This window comes from Podarcis gaigeae (assembly GCF_964106915.1).
Source record: "Podarcis gaigeae genome assembly, chromosome: 13".
NCBI lineage: Eukaryota > Metazoa > Chordata > Lepidosauria > Squamata > Lacertidae > Podarcis > Podarcis gaigeae.
Genome location: NC_139689.1, coordinates 45970887 through 45995310, shown reverse-complemented (window position 1 = coordinate 45995310; position 24424 = coordinate 45970887). Strand labels below are relative to the sequence as shown.

General features: G+C 47.0%; 1 protein-coding gene and 1 long non-coding RNA gene across 2 annotated transcripts in view; both read left to right on the top strand.

Moving 5' to 3' along the window:
* Positions 1-24424, top strand: part of LOC310830292 — a 313780-nt gene that overhangs the window by 118558 nt on the left and 170798 nt on the right. The gene's annotated exons all lie outside the window — the stretch shown is intronic.
* LOC310830215 (amphiregulin-like) lies at positions 5308-23683 on the top strand. Its single transcript, XM_083709946.1, has 6 exons — positions 5308-5597; positions 8054-8233; positions 13484-13661; positions 15819-15968; positions 18454-18553; positions 21264-23683. Exons 1-5 carry the CDS (start codon positions 5552-5554, stop codon positions 18539-18541), a joined length of 642 nt encoding a protein of 213 aa, XP_083566072.1. The 5' UTR covers positions 5308-5551; the 3' UTR covers positions 18542-18553; positions 21264-23683.

Genomic DNA, 24424 nt, shown 5'->3' with positions numbered 1-24424 from the left:
CCCTCCAACTCTGAAGCTTACCCTGCCTCCGATTCTTACCTCCTGGCTGGCATAGGTAAAGGTAAAGGGACCCCTGACCATTAGGTCCAGTCGTGGCCGACTCTGGGGTTGCGGCGCTCATCTCGCTTTATTGGCCGAGGGAGCCAGCATGCAGCTTCCGGATCATGTGGCCAGCATGACTAAGCCGCTTCTGGCAAACCAGAGCAGCGCACGGAAACACCATTTACCTTCCCACTGGATTGGTACCTATTTATCTACTTGCACTTTGACATGCTTTCCAACTGCTAGGTTGGCAGGAGCAGGGTCCGAGCACCGGGAGCTCACCCCGTCGCGGGGATTCGAACCGCTGACCTTCTGATTGGCAAGTCCTAGGCTCTGTGGTTTAACCCACAGCGCCACACAAAACACTGCCCCCTATCCCGAGTCATGTTCCAGCGTTCTGCCAGTGCCTGACACAAACCATCCTTGTTGTTTGCCCTGGTGACTGCCTGGAAATAACACTGACATCAAAGGATTCCATGCTGGAGATACAATAATGAAGTAAACTACATGTTTACTTTACATAATGTGGTGCTTTATGTCACATACCCAAGCATGACCCTTTGAGAGCTAATGCATGCACTACAAAGTTTTGGATCCACCTTGAGGCAACCAATCCAAAATCATGCACATTACTACAGTGGCACCTTGGGTTAAGTACTTAATTTGTTCCAGAGGTCCGTTCTTAACCTGAAACTGTTCTTCACCTGAAGCACCACTTTAGCTAATGGGGTCTCCTGATGCTGCTGCGCCGCCGGAGCACGATTTCTGTTCTCATCCTGAAGCAAAGTTCTTAACCCAAGCTACTATTTCTGGGTTAGCGGAGTCTGTAACCTGAAGTGTATGTAACCTGAAGCATATGTAACCTGAGGTACCACTGTATATGCAACCCCTTTAGCTGTGAAAAAAATATTTCAGGACATATTTTCTTCTATCTGGCCAACCGACCAACTCCTTAAGTTGTACACAATTTTCACAGGCACTAGTTAATTGGTTACATGGGAGTTTTCCTTGAACCTTCCTATGGATAATCAAGCCTTTGGTATGATCATTCTTTTTTGTGGGCTTAATATGTATTGTTAGATTTTTCAGGTTTCTGGCACATTCATAAGCAAATGTAAGTTTTGCTTTACATAATATTTATGGTTGTGATTATGCTAGTTGTATGCTAGTGACCATATATCTGTTTTATTTGATGTTTTCTTCCTTTCAGTAAAAGGAGCATTCTCTTTGAAAGAAAATGTTTCCTTTTGAAGCTTCCCGTCCTTCTCACGCAAAGTCACGCAGCTTTTTTCGCCCTTCCTCCTTGCCTTCATCCTCACCCCGGATGCTTCAAGTGCTTGGGTCGTGTAGGGGTAAAGGGTACAGGGACCCCTGACCATTAGGTCCAGTTGTGACCAACTCTGGGGTTGCGGCACTCATCTCGCTTTATTGGCCAAGGGAGCCGGTGTACAGCTTCCAGGTCATGTGGCCAGCATGACTAAGCCGCTTCTGGCAAACCAGAGCAGCGCACGGAAATGCCATTTACCTTCCCGCCAGAGCGGTACCTATTTATCTACTTGCACTTTGACGTGCTTTCGAACTGCTAGGTTGGCAGGAGCAGGGACCGAGCAACGGGAGCTCACCCCGTCATAGGGATTCGAACTGCCGACCTTCTGATCAACAAGTCCTAGGCTCTGTGGTTTAATCCACAGCGCCACCCGCGTCATGTAAAATGTAGTAATTTCTAATGTGGTTATTGCAGTAAAGTGATTTTTTTAGCCGGGAGGAGGGGTGCCAATACAGCTCCTTGCCAAGGGCGCAAGGGGCCCTGGGTACGCCTCTGTCTTCACACAGGATAATCAACCCAGTATCTTCCTGAGAAAAGCATTGTGAACTCGTTCCGTTGAACTCTGAAATCCAAATGGGAATGGCATGAGTAAGTTGGGCAAAGGAAGTTTTTTAAAAGTAAGTTTCCTGCATCTTCAGTACTCAAATTGGGTCCAAGGGGCTTATCATCACCCAGTGGCCAGCACCCAGTATCTTTAACTGGTTGCTTAGGCTTTGGTGTTACTGCTACCTGAGCTTGGTATGAACCCAACTTGCCTTGTTTAATCTTACCTAGAGCGATGGTGTTGGGACGCGGGTGGCGCTGTGGGTTAAACCACCGAGACTAGGACTTGCCGATCAGAAGGTTGGCGGTTCGAATCCCCGCAACAGGGTGAGCTCCCGTTGCTCGGTCCCTGCTCCTGCCAACCTAGCAGTTCGAAAGCACATCAAAGTGCAAGTAGATAAAAAGGTACCGCTCCGGTGGGAAGGTAAACAGCGTTTCCATGCACTGCTCTGGTACGCCAGCTCCCTCGGCCAGTAAAGCGAGATGAGCGTTGCAACCCCAGAGTCGGTCACGACTGGACCTAATGGTCAAGGGTCCCTTTAGCTTTAGAGCAGTGGTGTTAGGCAACGGTGAGCCGTCCACAATTTAGAATTCCCCACGATACGCAACTCTATGCTGGGACAACGCAGGTGGTTCACAGCCACCTGTTGAACAACTCTGTTCAGTTGCTACTGCCCACCACAGAGCAACAATGCCAATGGAGCAAGGGGTAGCAGTCACCATTTTGCCAGGGGCTCCTCAAACACAGAGCAGGCCGTGATGCCCACCGACTACAGGGGGCACGGTTTGACTAAAATCAGGGGGGAGACTAGGGATTGCAACTTGTGGGTTTCATTCACAGCCCTCATAGTTAGGGTAGCCTAGTGTTCTCCTTTAGGGACGCGGGTGGCGCTGTGGGTAAAACCTCAGTGCCTAGGACTTGCCGATCGTATGGTCGGCGGTTCAAATCCCCGCGGCGGGGTGAGCTCCCGCCGTTCGGTCCCAGCTCCTGCCCACCTAGCAGGTCGAAAGCACCCCGAAGTGCAAGTAGATAAATAGGTACCACTTTATAGCGGGAAGTTAAACGGCGTTTCCATGTGCTGGCTCACCAGTGCAGTTTCGTCACGCTGGCCACGTGACCAGGAAGTGTCTCCAGACGGCGCCGGCTCCCGGCCTCTTGAGTGAGATGAACGCACAACCCTAGAGTCAGTCACGACTGGCCCGTACGGGAAGGGGTACCTTTACCTTTACCTTTTAGTGTCCTCCTTTACAGAGGGCAGCCCTTTGGCACTGTAGGACACAGGTGGCACTGTGGTCTAAACCACTGAGCCTCTTGAGCTTGCCAATCAGAAGGTCTGCGGTTCGAATCCTCACAACAGAGTGAGATCCTGTTGCATGGTTCCAGCTCTTGCCAACCTAGCAGTTCAAAAACACACCTACCCAAAAGTGCAGGTAGATAAATAGGTACCGCTGCAGCAGGAAGGTAAACGACGTTTCCATGATCTGCTCTGATTTCGGTGTTCCGTTGCAACAGAAGCGGCTTAGTCATGCTGGCCACATGACCTGGAAAAACTGTCTGCGGAAAAACGCTGGCTCCCTCAGCCTGTAAAGCGAGATAAGTGCCGCAACCCCAGAGTCATTTGCGACTGGACTTAACTGTCAGGGGTCCTCTACCTTTACCTTGTCCAAAAACAAATACAGTGGTACCTCAGGTTAAGAACTTAATTCGTTCTGGAGGTCCGTTCCTAACCTGAAATTGTTCTTAACCTGAGGTACCACTTTAGCTAATGGGGCCTCCCACCGCCACCGCGCTGCTGCTGTGCGATTTCTGTTCTCATCCTGAAGCAAAGTTCTTAACCCAAGGTACTATTTCTGGGTTAGCAGAGTCTGTAACCTGAAGTGTCTGTAACCCGAGGTACCACTGTAATAATAAATACTAAACAAAAATAAAACCTAACTAGGGAGTAGATAGCCTTGAACTTTGCCATCGACATTTCACACTGAGCAGACACACAGGTCACCTGCACACTATAGTAAGATGTGATCTCGGCAAGGCAGCTACAGCAATGGCTGGTCTCTCCAAAAGGAAATGGGATGTGCTAACAACCATTACCAGGTTTGCATGTCGAGGACACTACCTTATGGTAGTGAGCCATGGGCAACTTACACCCACCAGGAGCAAGCCATATGCGCCATGTCAGAAAGATTTGGGGCATCACATGGCAGGACACAATTCCAAAGACGCGCTCTCCCAAGCCTACATTCTCAGCATGCTTGCACTCCTGTCTCAGTGATGGTCTATGCTTCCTTGGTTGTCTCCACAGAATGGAAGGTGGTAGGATCCCCAATGGAGCTGGCTTCAGGCACCAGGCCAGTTGGCAGACCAACTCCGTGTTGCAAAGATGCCTGCAGACGGGACATGAAGGCTGGCAACATTAACCACGCCCTGTGGAACTCCCTAGCGGATGACCACAGTGCCTGGAGACTGTCAGGTTGTGTGTCCACTGTAGTGACCAGAGGAGGAATGGCCGCTGGGACAAAAGCAGAGAGAAGGAACACCAGCCAGCACACCTGCAGCAGCACAACCAGATGCCCCACCTGCAATAAAACATATCTCTCCCGTATCGGTCTCTACAGCCACAGCAGGCGCTGTAACTCTCCAGCGGTCTGACGTCGCCTCCAATGGCGCACTCTTCTGATGCCTCTCAAGACAGACAGACGCCAACAACCAGGGGCAGACTTGGGTCTTTCAAATTCCAGTGGCAACCCAATCAAGGCCAAAATTTGGCACCCTTGCCAACATTTGCCACCTTCTGTCCTACGTCATAGTTGCAACACCCTGTGGCAACCGCCTCTGCCAACAACAGAATATATTTTCTGTTATTATTATTATTATTATTATTATTATTATTATTATTATTATTAAAAAATAGCGATAGTACCTAATATTTCCGTATGCCACTTTGAGACGTCGAAATATTGAACAGTTTGGGGATGCATGTCATTTTGGGGAAGGGCTAGAAGATTCTCACTTTTTTCCTTTGTCAATGTGTAAGCGGCCCACCCGGCGCATTCTTTAAGTGTGGCTTGCAGACCCTCAGAACCTCCCTTGACGTGCCCCCAAAGTCTTGGGAAGGACTGAGGAGAAGCTGAGCAGGTGTAAAGTACTTTTGGTGGCGCTCGGGCCTGAGCGCAACATGGAGTTTCTGAATGCCAGAGCAGGCGCGCAGGAGAGTGTCCCCGGGGGGACCCCGCGCCCTTTTTTCTGCCCCCCGGGGATCCGGCCGGAGCTCCCTCTCTCCGGGCTCGTGGGGAAGCCGGTAGCAGCTCGTGAGCCGCGGCTGAATCACCTCTTGGCCCGCCTCGCCGCCTCTCCGCGCCCGCTCCGCCTCCGCGCCCTGCTCGCTCTTTGCGCCGCGCGCACCTGGGTGGCGTCTCTGGAGGCGCTCCTGTACCTTTTCCCCACCCGGCTGACGTCGAGCTGCGTCCGACCGGCCTGCCTGCCTGCCTCCACCGCATATATATCTCTCGGCAGGGATGGAGCAGGGTTGCCGTACGGCGCTCGCAGCTCGCCAGGCTCCCGTCGAGTCCCTCTGAGCCGGAGCCGCCTTTGCGCGCCTGCCTAGCCGTCCGCCCCCCGACGACGCGCCCGTGCCCTCCATGCGCGCCACGCTCGCCCTCCTCCGGCTGCTGCTCTGGAGCTTAGGTGAGCGGCAGGGCGGGAAGAGGGGCAGGTGGGTGGGCGGGCAATGAGACCCTGGGGTGGGGGGTGTCGGGGTTAACTTCGGGTGACAGACCCAAGACGGTGCGCTTTGGAGAGAAACGCAGAGAGAGAGGCGTTTCTGGTACAGCGATGGGAACTTGCTACATTTTCTCTCGCTTCTCACGGCTTGGCTCCGATACCCGACGGCTTCCTGATTCCAGGAGGTTGGGTTGGAACAGCACCATTGTTTTGAAACAGGAGGCACCTGAAAGGCTGCAGGGGGGGGGGGTTCCTCTCCTTTTCCCACGCCCTACACTTTTGATCTGGCCTCGCTAACCCTACTAGATACTTGTTCTTCCCTGTTTTTGTGACATCTTAAGTAAAGCTTCCTTTATTTTTAATTTTATTTTTAAACTGTTGTTCCCTCCATGCATTTCTGTGTCCTTCCTTCTGTGCTTCATAGATTATAGAAAGGTAATGCTGGAAGAAGGTATCACCCAGGGTCATCTAAGTCCAACCTCTCAACACACAACGTCCCCCATCCAATTTGAAACCAGACCAGACCCTGCTTAGCTTTGCAAATGTGATGGCAGTTTTATTGCTTCATCATTCGGAGGATGACTAGGATGAGCTCACCTGTTGGTCTCCAAATGTTATTGGTCTCCAGCTCCCATCAGGCCCAACCAGGGTGGTTTGGTGGTCAGGGGTGGCAGGGGTTGGTTGGGGCCTGACAATGTCTGGAAGACCGCAGGTTGCCCACCTCACCCACAGGTGGGACAGTTGGTCCAAAGTTCACCCAGTCTACTGACCTTCTTGGCAGAAGCTGCCTCCAGACTGCCACTGATTTGTCGGCAGAAACTGGAACACATGCCGTAAATTTAGGTTTCTGTAATTCAGGTGCTCTGTTGCCCTAGTGCTACAATTCACTTTTTAAAAGCACTTTTAGGAAAGTGATGAGGAGGTACACTAAAAAGTGTGGAATGAACGAACAATTAATGGAAAGACGTGTATCTCCCCGCAAGTGAATCTGGGCAAACACTTATTGTCATATAAGCACCCCATAAACAATTAGGAATGAATGCTCCGAAAAGGCTGGGCATAGTCCTAACCCCTGTGTGAACTTTGTGCAAGCAGACCAGGATGAATGCTGAATTGAACCGGTTGTCTGAAGAAGCTCGGAGTGGGGGATTTGAACCCAGCTCTTTCCAGTCCGAGTCAGAGGCTAACCATTGCACCTTGAGCTTAGAATTCATATAGCACCTCTTATATCAACAACTCTGCAAGATAGACTAGTATTCCTGTTTCTGCATTGTGGATGGGGGTGGTTCGAATAGCAAAGGGGTTAAAGAATTATGTGGCTTATGGTCTTTATAACATACTTACAACTGAGTAAGTCCCACTATGTTCGGCTGGGCTTCCTTTGAGGAAAGTACTTATAGGCTTGCAGCCACAATGCACATTTACCCCCCATCTAGAAAGGTGCTTTCACTCTCAGCTGTAATTTCTGTCTGACCTGAAAGCAAGGCCAGCCAACTCTGTATACTCCAGATGTTGTGGACTACAGCTTCCATCAGCCCCAATGACGGGGTCAGGAATGATGGGGTTCCAGTCCAGCAAAATCTGGAGGGTCCCGTGTTGGTTATCACTGAAAGGGATAATGAGTAGGTAATATGGGATTAGGCTGATTGGGAGTTCCTCCTTTAGTAATTGCCTGCGCAGGCGTTTTGGTCCAAACCCCTGTGTTAGTCTAAGATGTGGCTAATGTCAGCAACTGTCACTGCTCTGCACAATGGCGGCTTGTTTGTCTTGGTGGCCGGATCCCCAATAATCTTCATCTCAGGACGCACTGGATAGCTCAGTTGCTTAGAGCATGGTACTGATAGGGCCGAGGTTGCAGGTTTGATTCCCTATATGGGACACCTGCAAATTCCTGCATTGCAGGGGGTGGGACTATATGATTCTCAGGATCCCTTCCAACTCCATGATTCTTGGACATTAACACCCAGTGTGCCATCCTTAGAATGGTGGGAGAAATCTATGGCTTAGATACATCCGCAATCATGTTTGTGCTCCATCCCCCGAACCAGATATTCTCAGAAGTAAGTCGTTTTGAATCAAGTAAGTCCTTTTAATAGGAGTGGGGTTTCCCTCCAAATTCAGAGTCATTGTAGCCGTGGACTTGTGCCTATAGTGGAGAATCTGTTTCTCGTAAGCGGCGCACTGATTTTGTCAAACGGAGCATAGCAACCCAAAACTTGGGAGGCATTTTTAAAATACCGGGGAAGTATAAATGCATTCGCTCATTAGAAAAGCCGAGAGCTGCTTCTCGGGTGACTCACTGCTGCATAAGACTACATAAGTAATAGCTGCCTAATGTAACTTTCAGGTAAACACCTCTCTGCTGGTTTTGGCTGACTAGTGAGAATGGCATCCTGATTTGTCTCATTTCTCTCTTGCAGTGTGCCAGCATGCCGCTGGATCAGGGCTAAATGTGACGGAACAAGAGCAAAACATGCCCGTCCTGAGGACGCTTAATACACCTGCAACTGGGGTGTTTTCCTCGGGAGTTGACTACGAAGAGACTGAAGAGGAAGAGGTGGCGATGGCACCTCAATTCCTTGTAGGTGATTCAGCTACAGGTATGTCAAAGTTGAGGTTGAGAGCTCCATCGTCCTTGGCTGTGGGCCACGTGGAGACGAGCCTGCTGTCGGGATGTGGTGGGTTTTGTGCAAAAAAGTTGCTGGTGTGTGTCTTTTGCAAGGAAATATAGGAGAGAGTTTTTAGTTGGCCAACTTTGATTGCAACAGCATGCAAACTTTAAAGGGTAAAGGGGACCCCTGACCATTAGGTCCAGTTGTGACCGACTCTGGGGTTGCGGCGCTCATCTCGCTCTATAGGCCGAGGGAGCTGGCGTTTGTCTGCAGACAGCTTCCGGGTTATGTGGCCAGCATGACTAAGCCGCTTCTGGCGAACCAGAGCAGCACACGGAAATGCTGTTTACATTCCCGCCGGAGTGGTACCTATTTATCTACTTGCACTTTGACATGCTTTCGAACTGCTAGGTTGGCAGGAGCAGGGACTGAGCAACGGGAGCTCACCCCGTCACGGGGATTCGAACCGCTGACCTTCTGATTGGCAAGTCCTAGGTTCTGTGGTTTAACCCACAGCGCCACCCGCGTCCCTGCATGCAAGCTTTAGGGTCCCGCAAACGCTCTGCATTTTTGTTGGTTCTACTTCCTATGATCCAAGCACTTGCAGCTGGGCTCAACTATATATTAGCGAGATGTTAGGAGAGGTCCTAGGGACGCGGGTGGCGCTGTGGTCTAAACCACTGAGCCTCTTGGGCTTGCCGATCAGAAGGTCAGCGGTTTGAATCCCCATGATGGTGTGAGCTCCCGTTGCTCGGTCCCTGCTCCTGCCAACCTAGCAGTTCAAAATCACGTCAAAGTGCAAGTAGATAAATAGGTACCGCTCTGGCGGGAAGCTACGGTAAACGGCATTTCCATGTGCTCTGGTTTCCATCACGGTTTCCCATTGAGCCAAAATAGGTTTAGTGCTGCTGGCCACATGACCTGGAAAACTGTCTGTGGACAAACGCTGGCTCCTTCGGCCTGAAAGTGAGATGAGCGCTGCAACCCCAGAGTCGTCTGCGACTGGACCTAACCATCCAGGGGCCCTTTACCTTAATTGCAATGGGTTCCTACATTTTTCAGGTATCCCATTGTGTAAAAAAAAAAGAGAGAGAAATATTATTATTATTAACCAAAATTTTGAGTATAGGAAGAAATGAATGGATTTCAATTTCTCCCTCCTTCAAATTCAAGTTTTCATTGTCTCAACAGAATAATATAACACTCAAATTCCAGTGCTTTTTTTCCTTAAAAAAAGTAAAAATGTTTAGGGGTACTCTCATTTTGACTCAAGAAAATCCCCATTTTATAGTTCAATTCGGGGAAAATAAAGACAGTAAATGGACAAAAGTACAAAGATTCTCAAAACATTTAGGGGTATCCATACCCCTGCATCCCCCCAGAAAAAGCACTGTCAAACTCAATAATTCTGCTTTTCACTCACCAGTTGGCATTAATTTACACTGCTGTAAGTTAATTACCCTATAACGTAGCAACAATGGGCCTTAGACATATTTTCCCATAAGTCACACCAAGTGAGTATGAGGCTAAGTAGAAACTTGCCCTGCACTACCACAGCCCAGTAGGATTTCCTTCCTTTAATATTACTAAACCTTTTAAATTTGAGGTTTTCAAAATCTGAACAACGTGATCATATCTTGGGTTGCAGTTCTCCTGCAACCACTGTGGGCGAGAGTTATTTGGAATATTATTTAATTAGTGAAACCTGGGTATCAATCTGATAAGCTTTCCCGGTGCATAGTTGCAATTAAGTTTTGGAACGGCAGCAGAATGTGTTGTTTGTAAACAGAGCTTTAAATTTCTGGCAAACTCAAAGCATAAGCTATTTATTCTGGTATATGGTAGGTGATCTGGGCTGCTTCTGGTTCATACTACTTTTGCATCTGCTTGGCCATAAGTCCATTAAAATAATAATCTCTGAAACTTGTATTTAAATATACATTTCAAAACACATTTCCTAGCCAAGTACATATTCTTCAAATGTATTTTTTTTTCTTTTTTGAGCCAAGATCTGGGCTGTAACACTCAAGAACTTCAGCATATAGTAGATAACAAAATTCCCATCTGTACATTATTCTGGGAAGTGCAGATGCTTGAAATGGAATTCACCAAGAGTGAATTTTTCTGCCGTACACTGCCTCCAATGTGTTCGCATTCTGCTGCTGAGCCAATGCATTTAAACCAGGCATCCCCAAACTCAGGCCTCCAGATGTTTTTAGGACTACAATTCCCATCAACCCTGACCACTGGTCCTGTTAGCTAGGGGTGATGGGAGCTGTAGTCCCAAAACTCCCTGAATTAAACCCTTCAGCCTTTGGTTCAGAAGCAGTTTCATTCTTTGGCTCACAATTGAGCCTTTAACCCTGAGAGCTGACAGCGCTGTTGCTTTTGAGTTTTAAGGAAACATTGGTTTGGGAGCAATATTTTGCCTTCCTAACGCTCATGCCATTTCTAAGACTCTTGAGGTAAGGAGCAATACTCTGCTGGCACTTTGTTGAAATGGACTGTTGTTGGTTCCAGAAAACAAAGGAGCATAGCTACACTGCAAACTTATAGTGGTTGCACAAGCCTTGGCTGCCTCCAAAGAATCCTGGGAATTGCTGGCTCCATTGTGGAGTCAAGGGGCAGGATAAAACCATTTAAGCAAGAGACACTTGGAGGGCTGTTGAGAATTTTGCAAGCCATCGTAGGAACATCTGAAGCTGTCTAGTCCTGAATCAGGCCATTGGTCCATATAGCTTAGTTTGTTGACCAACTTGAAAGCCTTGGCCCCGTTGTGCAGAATAAAGGTACCATAGTAGCCAATCCTCAAGGCTGAGGTCTCTTCGGCCATCCCTCAAAAATATTTGAGGGGGGCAAGCCTGAATGGTGTGCACGCACAGCACCACGTGATCGATTATGTGGGGTGGGGCTTACCCCCCTCTCCCCCAAATATCTTATTCAAGCTGTCACCCCTAAAAGGTACAGTCAACAAACTAAGTTCTTACTCTGGAATGTGTCCATGAATAGCAGCTTGAGGGGGGTATGGACAACAAATTTCCATAGTCTCCAAAGGAAACCGTAAGTGGGCCACCAATTTTCAAGTAGTCCAGGTTGGGGCTGAGGAACCACCGAGGTAGAACATATGAGGTTTGGTGATCATGGAGCCTAGCTGGCTGAAGTCTTTTGACAGCCACCTGCCGTGGCTCAAAGTGTCATTCGTAATGCTAATTGCAATGTAGCCGTCATGAGCTGAGCAATGTGCGCCGAAAGGATGCTATAGTGTCAGTTTGTGTGCCTGACAGGGAGTTGTACTCCATCCTGTTTCTCTGATGAGTGTCTCTGTATGATGTCTTCTAAACAAGTTTGTCATTCGTACGATACGTTTTAGAGCTACACCTAGGTGGTGTGGTTTTCTTTACCTCAGGCCGAGAGAAAATGTCTGACCCAACGTACTTCAGAGTTGCTGTTAAGGGGGGGAGGGGAGAGCTATACACATTGCTTAAGTTTCTTGGAGGAACAGCATGATTAAAATGCAATAAACACACCTACAACATGAAGTCTAGCAAGTCTTGCCGATCGTGACCTAAAAAAACAAAAAAGGCCATCTAGTTATGTTTCGTGTTCTTAGTACAGTGGTACCTCGGATTACAGACGCTTCAGGTTACAGACTCCACCAACCCAGAAATAGTACCTCGGGTTAAGAACTTTGCTTCAGGATGAGAACAGAAATCATGCTCCGGTGGCGCGGCGGCAGCAGGAGGCCCCATTAGCTAAAGTGGTACCTTAGGTTAAGAACAGTTTCAGGTTAAGAACAGACCTCCAGAACGAATTAAGTTCTTAACCCGAGGTACTACTGTAACAGCAAAATGGAAAATTCAGGAAGTGATCCTGAAACTCAGTTGTGTGTTAACTAATGTTTTTTTTCACAGGCATGTATAGGAGGGTTGGGTGGGAATGATTTAAGAATGTCTTTCCGTCCATTAATGGCACATGTTCATTAGCACACCGCAGCAGAATCCCACAAGCATGCATCTTTAAAGTGGGAGATGGCTGTGAAATCCTCTTTAACAATTCCTCCTTGGCTGTCTGTTCAGGCCTTTGAACCCCTCTGAAATGCAAATATCTTTGGGGTTAACCATATTACCACACTTCATTAGACTTGCTAAGCATAATTAGTTGACACTACTTAATTTGCCCTTCATGCTGAGCAGTAATGTTTATGATAAAATTAGTCAACAACAGTTATTACTAGCTCGGGCTTTATTGCATTTGGGAATCAAACTCGAAGCTATATTAAAAGGGCTTTTGCACATTGACTTTCTAAAATGTGTGTCACATCAACATAAAAAGCAGAGGCAAAAATTGTTTCACATCTGTGTCAGCTTCTTTCCTGGTCATATGTTACTTCTGGAGTGTGAGGTATGTGCTAGGTCTAAAAATAGAAAGGGAAGCACTTCCTGAACACCAAGAGTTAAATATCTGGATCAGGCACCTTGGCCTTAGTGTATAAAAATAAATAAATCATGGTTTCCTAGACTCTGTTCCTTGAGTTTCTGCTGGCACAAAGTTGTCTCCTCTAAAGACATAAGCATCTTTTGTTCATCTTCTGTTGTTGTTGTTGTTGTTGTTGCTGCTGCTGCTGCTGCTGCTGTTTTTTAAAAATGCACCTAAAACCTCTTCCACACAAGAATATTTTCAGGGCCATCTTCAATTTAAAGCAGGATACCCAATTGCTATCTTGTTAGAATATTGTGTATTATAGGCAGGTCTCTAGCATGAAGGCCCTTTGTTGATCTTTGGACTTGCAGCCAAAGTCGTGTACAGCACCATATTTTTCGCTCTATAAGACGCACCAGACCACAAGACGCACCTAGTTTTTGGAGGAGGAAAACAAGAAAAAAAAAATCCTGAATCTCAGAAGCCAGAACAGCAAGAGGGACAGCTGTGCAGCAAAAGCAGCGATCCCTTCTGGCTTCTGGGATAGCTGCATTCGCTCCATAAGACACACACACATTTCCCCTTACTTTTTAGGAGGGAAAAAGTGAGTCTTATAGAGCAAAAAATATGGTACTAGTCTGAATGGGAAACTGAGGTTGAAATGCTACTGTCCTTGGCTACATCTCCCTCCCTCTTCCCCCATTTCCCTCTCAGTGTGATCTAATCTGCAGTTAAAATACCACCCTGAGCTCACTGAAGTAAGGGCAGATCACTCGTCAATGCAAATAAACACTTTTTGTTCCTCTTTCCCCTTTCCAGTTCCATTTGAACTTAAAAAGCCAGCAAAATCAGAGAGCGGGAAAAAGAAGCCAAAAAGAAAGGGAAACAACAAGGGGAAGAAAAACAAGAAGAAAACTCCATGTGAAGTAGAGTTTAAAAACTTCTGTGTACATGGGGACTGCAAATATTATGAACACCTGCGAAAAGCCACATGCAAGTAAGTTGACCTACGGCCTTTGAGGGCAGTCCTTCTGAATTCTGGACTTTTGCACAGAATTGATTGATTGATTGATCGATCGATCGATTTATATACTGCCCACCATCATAAGATCTCAGGGCGGTTCACAGAATAAAATGCAGGATAAAAACAAAAATAGAAGGCGTTTAAAGCCACAGCCCTGAGCACAGAGCTATTAACTGGGCAGCAAAACATAGAAAACACAGATCTGTTGACAAATAGTTTACCGTTTTTTTAAATTATTGAGAAAGTTTGAGAACAAAGCGCTTATCAACCCACAGTCAACCTGCTAGGCTGGATTAACCATGAAGCAAAATAAGCCCATCAAGGGAAGGGGGGGGCACCATAGAAATTTCCCATTGCTGTTTTTTTTAACATTAATGGTCACAAATTTCTCAGCTGAGCATTTGTTTTCTCAGCTGAAGTATATTAAAAATCCCAACAGAAAACCATGCCACAAGGCAGGCTGGACGCCTTATCTCTGCTAAGCATAGAGGCAGATGTGTTGCATTAAGGTGAGTTTTGAGGATCCGATCAAAGGCTTTGCAATTAGAAAAAAGCAGGAGAAAATAAAGTGGTAGTATACAAAAATAAACATTATCTCCCATCTTACTGCAGGTTTTGTTTCATTTCGAAAAATAAAATGGTATTTCATGGTTTATCATTGTTTCTATTTTGAATTGGATATATATGTGGGCATCGAAATCTTTGGAGTGCTTGGGGCTTTGAAAGGTCTTAATCCGACCTTGCCTTCCTGGACAAAGGTGTCACAGAAACCTGGATGCTGCTGACTGGTCTCTGCATTGATTGGAATGAGCCCAATGCCATTGTTAGAATAACTGTGGTTTTTATACATGTATTCTCAATGAAGAATAGAATTGGATGGGTTCCTTTCTGAGCAACCTTTTGAGGGCCAAAGGTTGGGGGGGGGGGAGAGGCAGGACCAATGGCCAAAATAGGTGGGGCAAAAATTGTACAGAAGTCTAGTTTCTGCATACGGTAACAGCTGCCTCTCGTATCTTCCATTCAGGCAGGTGAAAGGTATTGCTGGAATCTGAGAGCACATAACTAGCCCAAGCAAATACATCTGGGGTGTAAAGTCAGGCTGGTGAGGGGTGTGTCCTTGGGAAAATTCCAAGGGCTAGATAGAGACATCTAGAACAATAATTAATGATGTAAGCTGCCCAATGGCAGGAGAGGGTTCCCAGGGACAAAGGTACCCAAACTTTGTTGGGCTTTGCTTACTGTCTTGTTAGCACTTCTGATTACCATATTTTTCGCTCTATAGGACACACCGGACCATAGGAGGGAGAGAACAGGGGGGGAAAATCTCCCCCTCTCTGCTCAGCGCTCCTTCAGTGAAGCAGCAGGAGAAACAGAGCCCCTTCCATTTCTCCTCCCACTTCGCTGAAGGGGCGTTGCGCAGAGAGGGGAAACTGTGCAGCACCTTTCCAGGGAAGCGAAGCCTGGAGAGCAAGAGGGATCGGTGTGCACTGACCCCTCTCGTTCTCCAGGCTTCAGGCGGCTATCCGCAAGTCTTCAGAGCGCAGCGGGAACTCCTGCTGCACTCCAGGGGCTTTAGGAGGCTTCAGTGAAAGCAACACGAAGCCTCTGGAGCACGGGGGGAGCTCTCCCTCTGCGCTTCGGAGGCTTCGTGTTGCTATCGCTGAAGCCAAGGAACCTGCATTCACTCCATAAGACGCACACACATTTCCCCTGAATTTTTGAAGGGGAAAAAGTGCATCTTATAGAGCGAAAAATACGGTAATTCACTGTGTCGCCAGCAAGTCCTCTTTGCCAGGTACGTTTTAAATGATTGTGGCATTTGTAAGCTGCACAGTGGGCCGCTGAACTCGTAATTTGCTCATGTGTTAAAAGAAAGAATGAAGTACGCTTTTCCTGGAATGTCCCAGCCAAACCAATTGCAGCTTAGCCTACAGCTGGCAAACTCCTCACTGGCGCTGTTGGATCTGACAACATCACATGATGAGATCCTGCTCCTTGGGCACCAGCATCTTACAATGTGATGCTGATGAGCTGCAGGAGGTCTTATCCGAATGGCTTGCCTTGGTGTAAACTTTGAAGCGAGCGCTTGAAAAACTGTGCAGCTAAATTTTGTATGTGGTTAATTTTCAGGTGCCACTCGGATTACTTTGGCGAACGTTGCGTCGAGCAGTTCTTGAAGACGCACATTACCAATAGCAACGAAAGCTTCACATCCACAATACTTGCGTCGACGGCTGGTTTGCTCACCTTTGCTGCCATTGTGATCGTTGTAACATTGCTGTAAGTAGTACAATTTCGGTCCTCCGGTTTGTTGAAGAAACTTAGTAAACTGGTGGCAGAAGCACACACAATATTTCACCTATATACACGTTCTCCTATAGTCCTTTTTTGAGTGTGTTATAGGAATAGGGTGTTGGTTTGCACTACAAGTTTGTCCTAAAGTATGCCATATGAATGTAATCCAAATCAACGGTCTAAGCCAGTGTTTCCCAACCTTGTGCCTCCAGATGTTTTTGGCCTACAACTCCCATCATCCCTGACCACTGGTCTTGCTAGCTAGGGATGATGGGAGTTGTAGGCCAAAAACATCTGGAGGCACAAGGTTGGGAAACACTGGTCTAAGCAAACAACCTGGTGAACACTCATGTACGTTCAACATTTCAGAAACTTTTGAATTGAAATGCAGTCTGCAGACGGTGTCCTTCAGGTCTCCAGGAACTGGTCAAAGCTTACGTCCTCCTAACCTTTAAGATGGGATGCGGGTGGCGCTGTAGGTTAAACCACAGAGCCTAGGACATGCCAATCAGAAGGTCGGTGGTTCGAATCCCTGCGACGGGGTGAGCTCCCGTTGCTCGGTCCCAGCACATGCCAACCTAGCAGTTTGAAAGCACATAAAAGTGCAAGTAGATAAATAGGTACCGCTCTGGCAGGAAGGTAAACGGCATTTCCATGCACTGCTCTGGTTTGCCAGAAGTGGCTTAGTCATGCTGGCCACATGGCCTGGAAGCTGTATGCCGGCTCCCTCGGCCAATAAAGCGAGATGAGCGCCACAACCCCAGAGTCGGCCACGACTGGACCTAATGGTCAGGGGTCCCTTTACCCTTTAACTTTAAGCTTTAAGATGTAAAGCTCTGGAACAAGCTTAATTTAAACAATGGGTATATGGTGGTCACCAAATAGTTGGGGGCGGATAATGGGTTCAATGTGGGGTGGTGTCATGAGCTAGTGTTGCATTTGTAAACCATGGACCTTTGTGTTTTGGTGATATCATGAGGTGTGGCCCACACTCTGAGGGGCCCCCGATAGGAGGACGGATGGGAATCAGGCAATATCACTCAATCACACCATGTCAGCCAATGCCTGGCTAAGTGTGCCATCTGCATAGGTTTACTGCATGCGATAGCATAAAGCAATGTCCCACTCATGGGGAAAGGGGGTTTAGTGGCAATCGCACTGCTGCTCTTTGTATCGTTCATAGTAAGAATTCACCTTAGATGCTGCCTCACCCAGTTTAATCTACAAATAGTAAGGCAGGGCATTCCGGCTCATTTGAAACTCTAAAAATGCACAGCTCAGTGCTAATAATTTAGGATAAATCAACAGTTTATAGCCAGTTTCCATAGAGGCCAGCAAATGATACCATTTGCGGGTACCCGTCAGTTCTTTTTTACTAGGCATACAAAGCATGCACAAATGGATCTGTCCATGGTATCTGTTGCTGGCAGCGATGTTGCAAACTAGCCGGATGTTCTTGAACTAAGAACAGAAATGCAAAGCCAATTCACTGCCTCCCAAAGTTTCGCTTCAGTATATATCACATTCCTCCAAGGGACTCAAGATGGCCGACATGATTCTCTGCCTCCCCATTTTAGCTTTACGAGAGTCTCGTGAGGGTAAGCTGAGAACAGCTGACCAGCCTGCCGGAAGCCACACCTGTTTGTGAAGGGGCCTTGAAGTGTCAGCCTGCATGGTGGTTAGCTGAGATAAATGGATCAGGAACTCATCGTTGACACAAAGTGAAACCTCAGAGGCCCAGTCCACCTTCTGCTGATTCCATGATTGAGGATCCTTGGTGCTCATATAGAACATGATGTTATCTAGACAGAGGCTTCTAGAAGAGTCCTTCCTTACCCTATCCCAATGGGGAGAGTTGCAGAAACCTCAGTACACCTACTCTGAAGGGCCCTCTCATTCTTTTCCCACCCCTTGCAGCAGATTTGGCCCACGCAGTAGGACATTTCGCAGGAATTAATGCTTGGACTCTGATAGTCCCTTCTCTACCCCTATCCTGAGTTCCTTAAAAGGGTTTGTATACAGTGGTACCTTGGTTTACAACTATAATCCGTTCTGGAGGTCCGTTCGTAAACCAAAACAGGTTGTAACCCAAGGCGCGCTTTCGCCAATGGGCCCTCCCAAAAAAAATTTGTTTGTAATTAAAAAAAAATGTGTTGTAATTAAAAAAAAGTTTGCAAACTGGGACACGCACTGCCGGGTTTGTAATCCAAAACGTATGCAAACCAGACTGTTCGCAAACCAAGGTACCATTGTGTTTTAATGCACAGTAAACTGAAAGTACACACTCTGTTTCCTAATGGCCTTCTCAAAATTATACCATGCATGAGGCAAGTTGCTTTGTCTCCAGATATAATAGGCAACACTACACTTGGATTTCAGATCATCGGAGTTTGCGAAAGGGGCGTTTTGTATACTTTTGGAGGGGGCAATCTCAGTTTTCATGACGGATTCCAATGTTGTTACTTCACAGGGTAAGGAAAAAGTGTTCTGTGTGCGATGAAAAGGAAGAAAGGAGGAGGCTCCGGCAAGAAAACGGAAGTTCCAGCAATGATGTTTAAAGGGAACTGAAGGTGAGTATCGCTTCTCAATATGCTTTCTTCTCCAAAGGTTTTAATTCTCCAAGAAGCAAACAGTCAAAAATCCCTCTTCGTAGAACTGACTGGGGATAGCATCGCTTTGGGATAATAGTGCCTTTCAGGAGAAGAGGAACCACACCCCAAATATATTGCAAATCTGGCTATGCATCATATTTGGAAACGTGCCTTAGCTTGGGGGTAGAGCAGCTGCCGGGTATGTCCCCTGAACCAGATGGGCCAATGGCTTTCTATATATCCCTATCATCTGTATCAGAACTTCTATGGCCTAGTGACTAAGCACCATCTTGCCGCATCTATATGTTCACTAGGTGGGTTAAAGGAAAACACTGTATCTTATCCCATTCCCACCCATACCCTATTAATACCGGCCACCAACCTCGCAGGGCAGCTGTTGTAAGAATGACAACAAAGTATAGTATGCCAAGAAAATTCTGAAATTCTATATTTCCGAAATGACCACAGGGGCAGCAGTTTTCAAACTTCGGGCAAGTGCTAAATTGTGCGTGGTGCATTAATTGGCTCTGTAGATGTGTACCGATGATGCTTCGATTTCGAGCCATCCTGTTCCCCCTCTTTGGCTGCCATCCTGTTCGCATCTACCGGGGAGTAGACCACAGTAAACACAGTGGGACTCGCTTCTGAAGCAAAATGTATGTGGTTGGCCTGTTTGGTTTGGGGAAGTGAGTAGACTGTTTTCCAGTTCCACTGTCCGTCATTCCAGAGTTAAATGCAGTGGGTAGAGTTTCCTTGAAAGTATGGACCCTGCAAGAGATCAGAATCAGGCTCTACGGTTGCAGGCATTCTCTAGGGAATCATAGAATCATAGAATCATAGAGTTGGAAGAGACCACAAGGGCCATCGAGTCCAACCCCCTGCCAAGCAGGAAACACCATCAGAGCACTCCTGACATATGGTTGTCAAGCCTCTGCTTAAAGACCTCCAAAGAAGGAGACTCCACCACACTCCTTGGCAGCAAATTCCACTGTCAAACAGCTCTTACTGTCAGGAAGTTCTTCCTAATGTTTAGGTGGAATTTTCTTTCTTGTAGTTTGGATCCATTGCTCCGTGTCCGCTTCTGTGGAGCAGCAGAAAACAACCTTTCTCCCTCCTCTATGTGACATCCTTGTATATATTTGAACATGGCTATCATATCACCCCTTAACCTCCTCTTCTCCAGGCTAAACATGCCCAGCTCCCTTAGCCGTTCCTCATAAGGCATCATTTCCAGGCCTTTGACCATTTTGCTTGCCCTCCTCTGGACACGTTCCAGTTTGTCAGTGTCCATCTTGAACTGTGGTGCCCAGAACTGGACACAGTACTCCAGGGAGCCATCAGATGCAGAGCCATTATTGTCAGGTCAATATGAAGGCTCTGTCTAATTACGAAATCCATCCAGGAGCTGTCTTACACTGGCTTTAAATAAGTTGGAGTTCTTGTTATTAAATATACCAATAACTCAGGCCAATGTAAGTTTCAGTAGTGGGAGTGGTCCACTACTGAAAATCTTTGTAGCGAATTATTGTGTTATACATATCTTTATGAGTTAGAGTTTGTAATCACTGTTAGAATTTGAAATTTCTATTTGAGTTTGTAATTCTTGTCAGAATACATACTTTTGAATGGATTAGTTTTTGTTATTATTGACTATTGACTTGTGAGTAGGGACCACTCCTACTACTGAAACTTACATTGGTCTGAGTTCTTGGTGTGCTTTTTTCTTGTCTTACATTGGCTGGCATCTCTTGACTGGAGATTGATTCTGGGGGCTTTTTGTACCCAAAGCACGGGCTCCATCACTGAACCGCGGCACCCCTCTGAATACCAATTTCTGGGGCAGGATGCTGTTGTGCTCATTTCGTTTGCAGGCTTCCTTCATGGCCTAGGACCCTTGTACCTACTGGACCGCCTCTCCCGGTATGCCCCACGGAGAGCCTCAAGGTCCATAAACAGCAACACCCTAGAGGTCCCGGACCCTACGGAAGTTAGATTGGCTTCAACCAGAGCCAGGGCCTTTTCAACTCTGGCTCCAGCCTGGTGGAACGCTCTGCCTCATGAGACCAGGGCCCTGCGGGATCTGATTTCTTTCCTCAAGGCCTGTAAGACAGAGTTGTTCTGCCTGGCCTTTGGCTTGGAATCAATTTGATTCCTTCTCCCTCTTTCTCTTTCTTCTTCTGTGTTGGAACTCCTATTTGGGGACTTCCCTGGCTTTTTTCTGGCCCGTGTAGGACCAGTCTGGATAGTTAGCCTTGGTGAAGACTTGACGTTTTTATCCCCAAAAAAGTTTTTGGTTGAGTTTCCCCTGAAATGAGGCTGCCTTTTAATGTTTTGATGCTGTATTTTAATCTTGTTTTTTAAGCTGTATTTCAATCCATTGTTTTTATATTTGGTGTTAGCCGCCCTGAGCCCGGTCTTGGCTGGGGAGGGCAGGTATAAATAAAATCTATTATTATTATTATTATTATTATTATTATTATTATTATTATTATCATCATCATCTAGTCCAACACTGTGAGAACAGGGTGCTGAACTAAATGGGCCGTTGGCCTGATTCAACAGGCTCTTTTTATGTCCCCATGGCCCACTAAATCCTACTTTTTAACTCTTCGAAAGCACTTTCAGTAGCTCCCAGCTTGGCACGATGATGTTCCTGTCGAAGCTATTACTCAGTTCTTGCCTCTTCTAGGAGATGCAGCTGAAAAGGCTGTCGCTGAGGCACACGCCCTTCCGTGGAGGCACGTCGGAGAAGGTCAAACTCAGAACCTCAGAGGAGCACGTTGAGAGCCTGAGACCTTGTCTGCCCAACATGGAAGATGCCGCAAGGAGGGCTTTTGCACGCCCTTGGCCTCTCTGCAGCTGCCAGAGGATGTCAAACATGCCGCCACACTTGCAGGAGTCAACATCTGTCGTTTCCACAGCCGCCGGAGAGCTGCCCCACCCTGTTCAGTACCGGAAGACGACCCAAAGACCGTGTGTGCGTTAATCTGTCACCAGAGAACTCTCGGCAGGTAGTTTACAGAGACGTCTGTGTGCAAGGGGGAGAATTTAGGGAGGTGTTCATGCCTTTATAAAGAGATGGTTTCTTCTTCTTCTTCTTCTTCTTCTTCTTCTTCTTCTTCTTCTTCTTCTTCTTTGTGTTGTTACTGACTTCCACACACACACACCCCTCAAGGTGAAAGGAGGGGAAACAGAGCAGGATTTGAAATAAGTCTCAGGTTGCTTAAAGAGCTCTGTGACTCCCAGCCTGGGATAATCTGCACAGGGTGTGCCTCTCTTCTCCTCCACCTCCACCTGTTGTCAACTTGAAGACTCCTGCTTGCTGCCTGAAAAGGTGGCAGACCAGAAATGTCACTGCTGTCTGCTTTCTGTTCTGGATGTTTTGCTGTGGAGGTGCACGAGCTGTTTCCAAGTTTGCTGCTGCTCTGGTTCTTTCTTTCTTTCTTTCTTTCTTTCTTTCTTTCTTTCTTTCTTTCTTTGATAAATGCACATTTTTAAAGACCGTCATCTCACAGCAAAACTCTCACCTAAGAGTTCCTTGTTGTTGCTGTCTCAGGGTTTGTGTAATCCCAGCAGTGGCATAGCATGGGCAGGGCAACTGAGGCACGAAATTCTTTGGGGCACAAAATTTCAGAAGGGGAAAAAAATGAAGTAGTCATCATAAATGAAAAATAGTGTGCCCTCCCCCTCACACAGAAGATCTCCCAATGTTTGTGTGGGCAGACTGGAGAGTGGATTTGGGCAATGGCCAATCGCTAGGGTGCCCTCTGCACGGGCTTTATAAAGAGACTCATTCCTAGCCAATCCCCTGTCCCACCCTCTGCCATGCTTGACACTCGCAGGGCACCATTGTTGCCGCTTGGGTAAGTTGCCGAGCTATTGCCCCTTCATTCCAGCCTATTGGCGGGCGGTGCTGAGGATACTTGTTTTGCCCCGGGCTCTGGCAACGCATGCTATGCCACTAAATCCCAGTCAGCTGCAGTGTGCCTAAACTATCGCTGAACTGTCTCTTTAGCGTTCAGAAGCCCAGGGCTGCTGTTTTCGCAACCTGTGCTGTGTAACAATCAAGACGGCTGAGATGTGGAAATAACACTGAAGGCCACCTACTGAAGTTCTCCTCAAAGCACAGATTGTTCTGGATTTAAGTAGGTTGGGAAGTGAATTCTAAATCGGCAGTCTGGTGGTTCCCGAAATCCTTGGAGAGCTTGCCATGAGAGAGGTCATAAAATTGAGACTCTTTTGCCAGTCCTGTTGTCTTGCTGCTTCTCCCTTGAAGCCTTGATCAGGTCTGGGGTTCCTGTGGCTCTCCCGATGTTTCTGAAGCTCTTCATCTGCTCTAGCCAACATGGCCCAAGGTCAGGAATGATGCAAGTTATGTTCCATCAACATCTGGAGGAAAACAGGTTCCCCACCGCTGCCCTAGATCCTTCTCCCACCTCAAGTAAAGAATAAATACTTGTGCCAATGCAGTAACAGCGGCCCCTTCTCAATACCCTTTGGAATACAGGGGCAAATGCATGCTAGAAAATGCCCATTTATGGCAAAAGTGAATGATGAGCAATCATACAAGACAACTTAAAATATTTTGATGCTACAATTGTGGGGGAAATTGATTGCTTTGGCACACAGACTTATCAACGCTCACCACCTTCAGTGGAGTTCTTTGTTTTGTTTTTAGAAATGTAAATCTTCCTGCATTGAACAGTGGCATGGAATATCTTAAGCAGTCTAATTGTGTGTAAACCTGCAACCACATGCTATTACTTTATGCTTCCTGTAAAGTTATGTAGGACTTCCTGAAAAGCTGCATTTTAATTAACTCAAGCTACAGTCCTATATATTATTTCCTGTAAGCCCCACTGAACATTCTGGGATTTGCTTCTGCAAGGGACTGTACCCTTAAGTTACACTGGGTTGTGTGTATAAGATTGTTGTGACCGAAAAGGAGAACTTGAGCGACACAGTTTGATTTTACATTAGTGTAAATATGTATACGTGGAGAAGTTTTGTTTTTTTAATATTGTAAATAATGTGTTCCTGTATTTAATATGTTCGCACAACTTGACATGACCTATTTATTTTATTAAACTTTTTTACATAAATGGAAAATAAGCGAGTTGAGTCATAACAAATTTGCATACCACTTGGCACTAGATTCTGAATGATTACGATTGCCTAAATTACTGGCTGGCACGATAACAATCAGGCTATTATAATGCTCTACAGTTCTTCATTGGTTTCATTTCTTCATGGCTTTTCCCAGACAATTTTAGAGACTCTGATTTGGAGACTCTGATAAAGGGACCCCTGACCGTTGGGTCCAGTCGCAGACGACTCTGGGGTTGCAGCGCTCATCTCGCTTTACTGGCCAAGGGAGCCGGCGTGCAGCTTCCAAGTCATGTGACCAGCATGACTAAGCCGCTTCTGGCGAAACCAGAGCAGCGCACGGAAACACCATTTACCTTCCCACCGAAGCGGTACCTATTTATCTACTTGCACTTTGATGTGCTTTCGAACTGCTAGGTGGGCAGGAACAGGGACCGAGCAACAGGAGCTCACTCCATTGCGGGGATTCGAACCACCGACCTTCTAATCGGCAAGCCCTAGGATCTGTGGTTTAGACCACAGCGCCACCTGTGCCCCATGTTAGATGCCTACTGCTCCTCTTTTTTCCTTGCCTTCCCCGGTTTCCTGGGGCAAGAGAGGCAACTGCCCACACCTTCCATTTAAAGCACATAGCTTCCTCCAAGAATCCTGAGACCGTAGTTTAAGGATGCTGGGAATTGTAACTATGTGTAGTACCCACAGTTCCCAAGGTTCTTGGGGAGGGGGGGAGCCATGCCCCTTAAA

What these genes read in the sequence shown, in the direction of transcription:
- LOC310830215 (XM_083709946.1), top strand. Translation starts at nt 5,552, where the DNA reads ATGCGCGCCACGCTCGCCCTCCTCCGGCTGCTGCTCTGGAGCTTAG. An exon ending in GCTGCTGCTCTGGAGCTTAG is followed by an intron (nt 5,598 to 8,053) that starts GTGAGCGGCAGG and finishes TCTCTCTTGCAG; the next exon opens with TGTGCCAGCATGCCGCTGGA. An exon ending in CTGCGAAAAGCCACATGCAA is followed by an intron (nt 13,662 to 15,818) that starts GTAAGTTGACCT and finishes GTTAATTTTCAG; the next exon opens with GTGCCACTCGGATTACTTTG.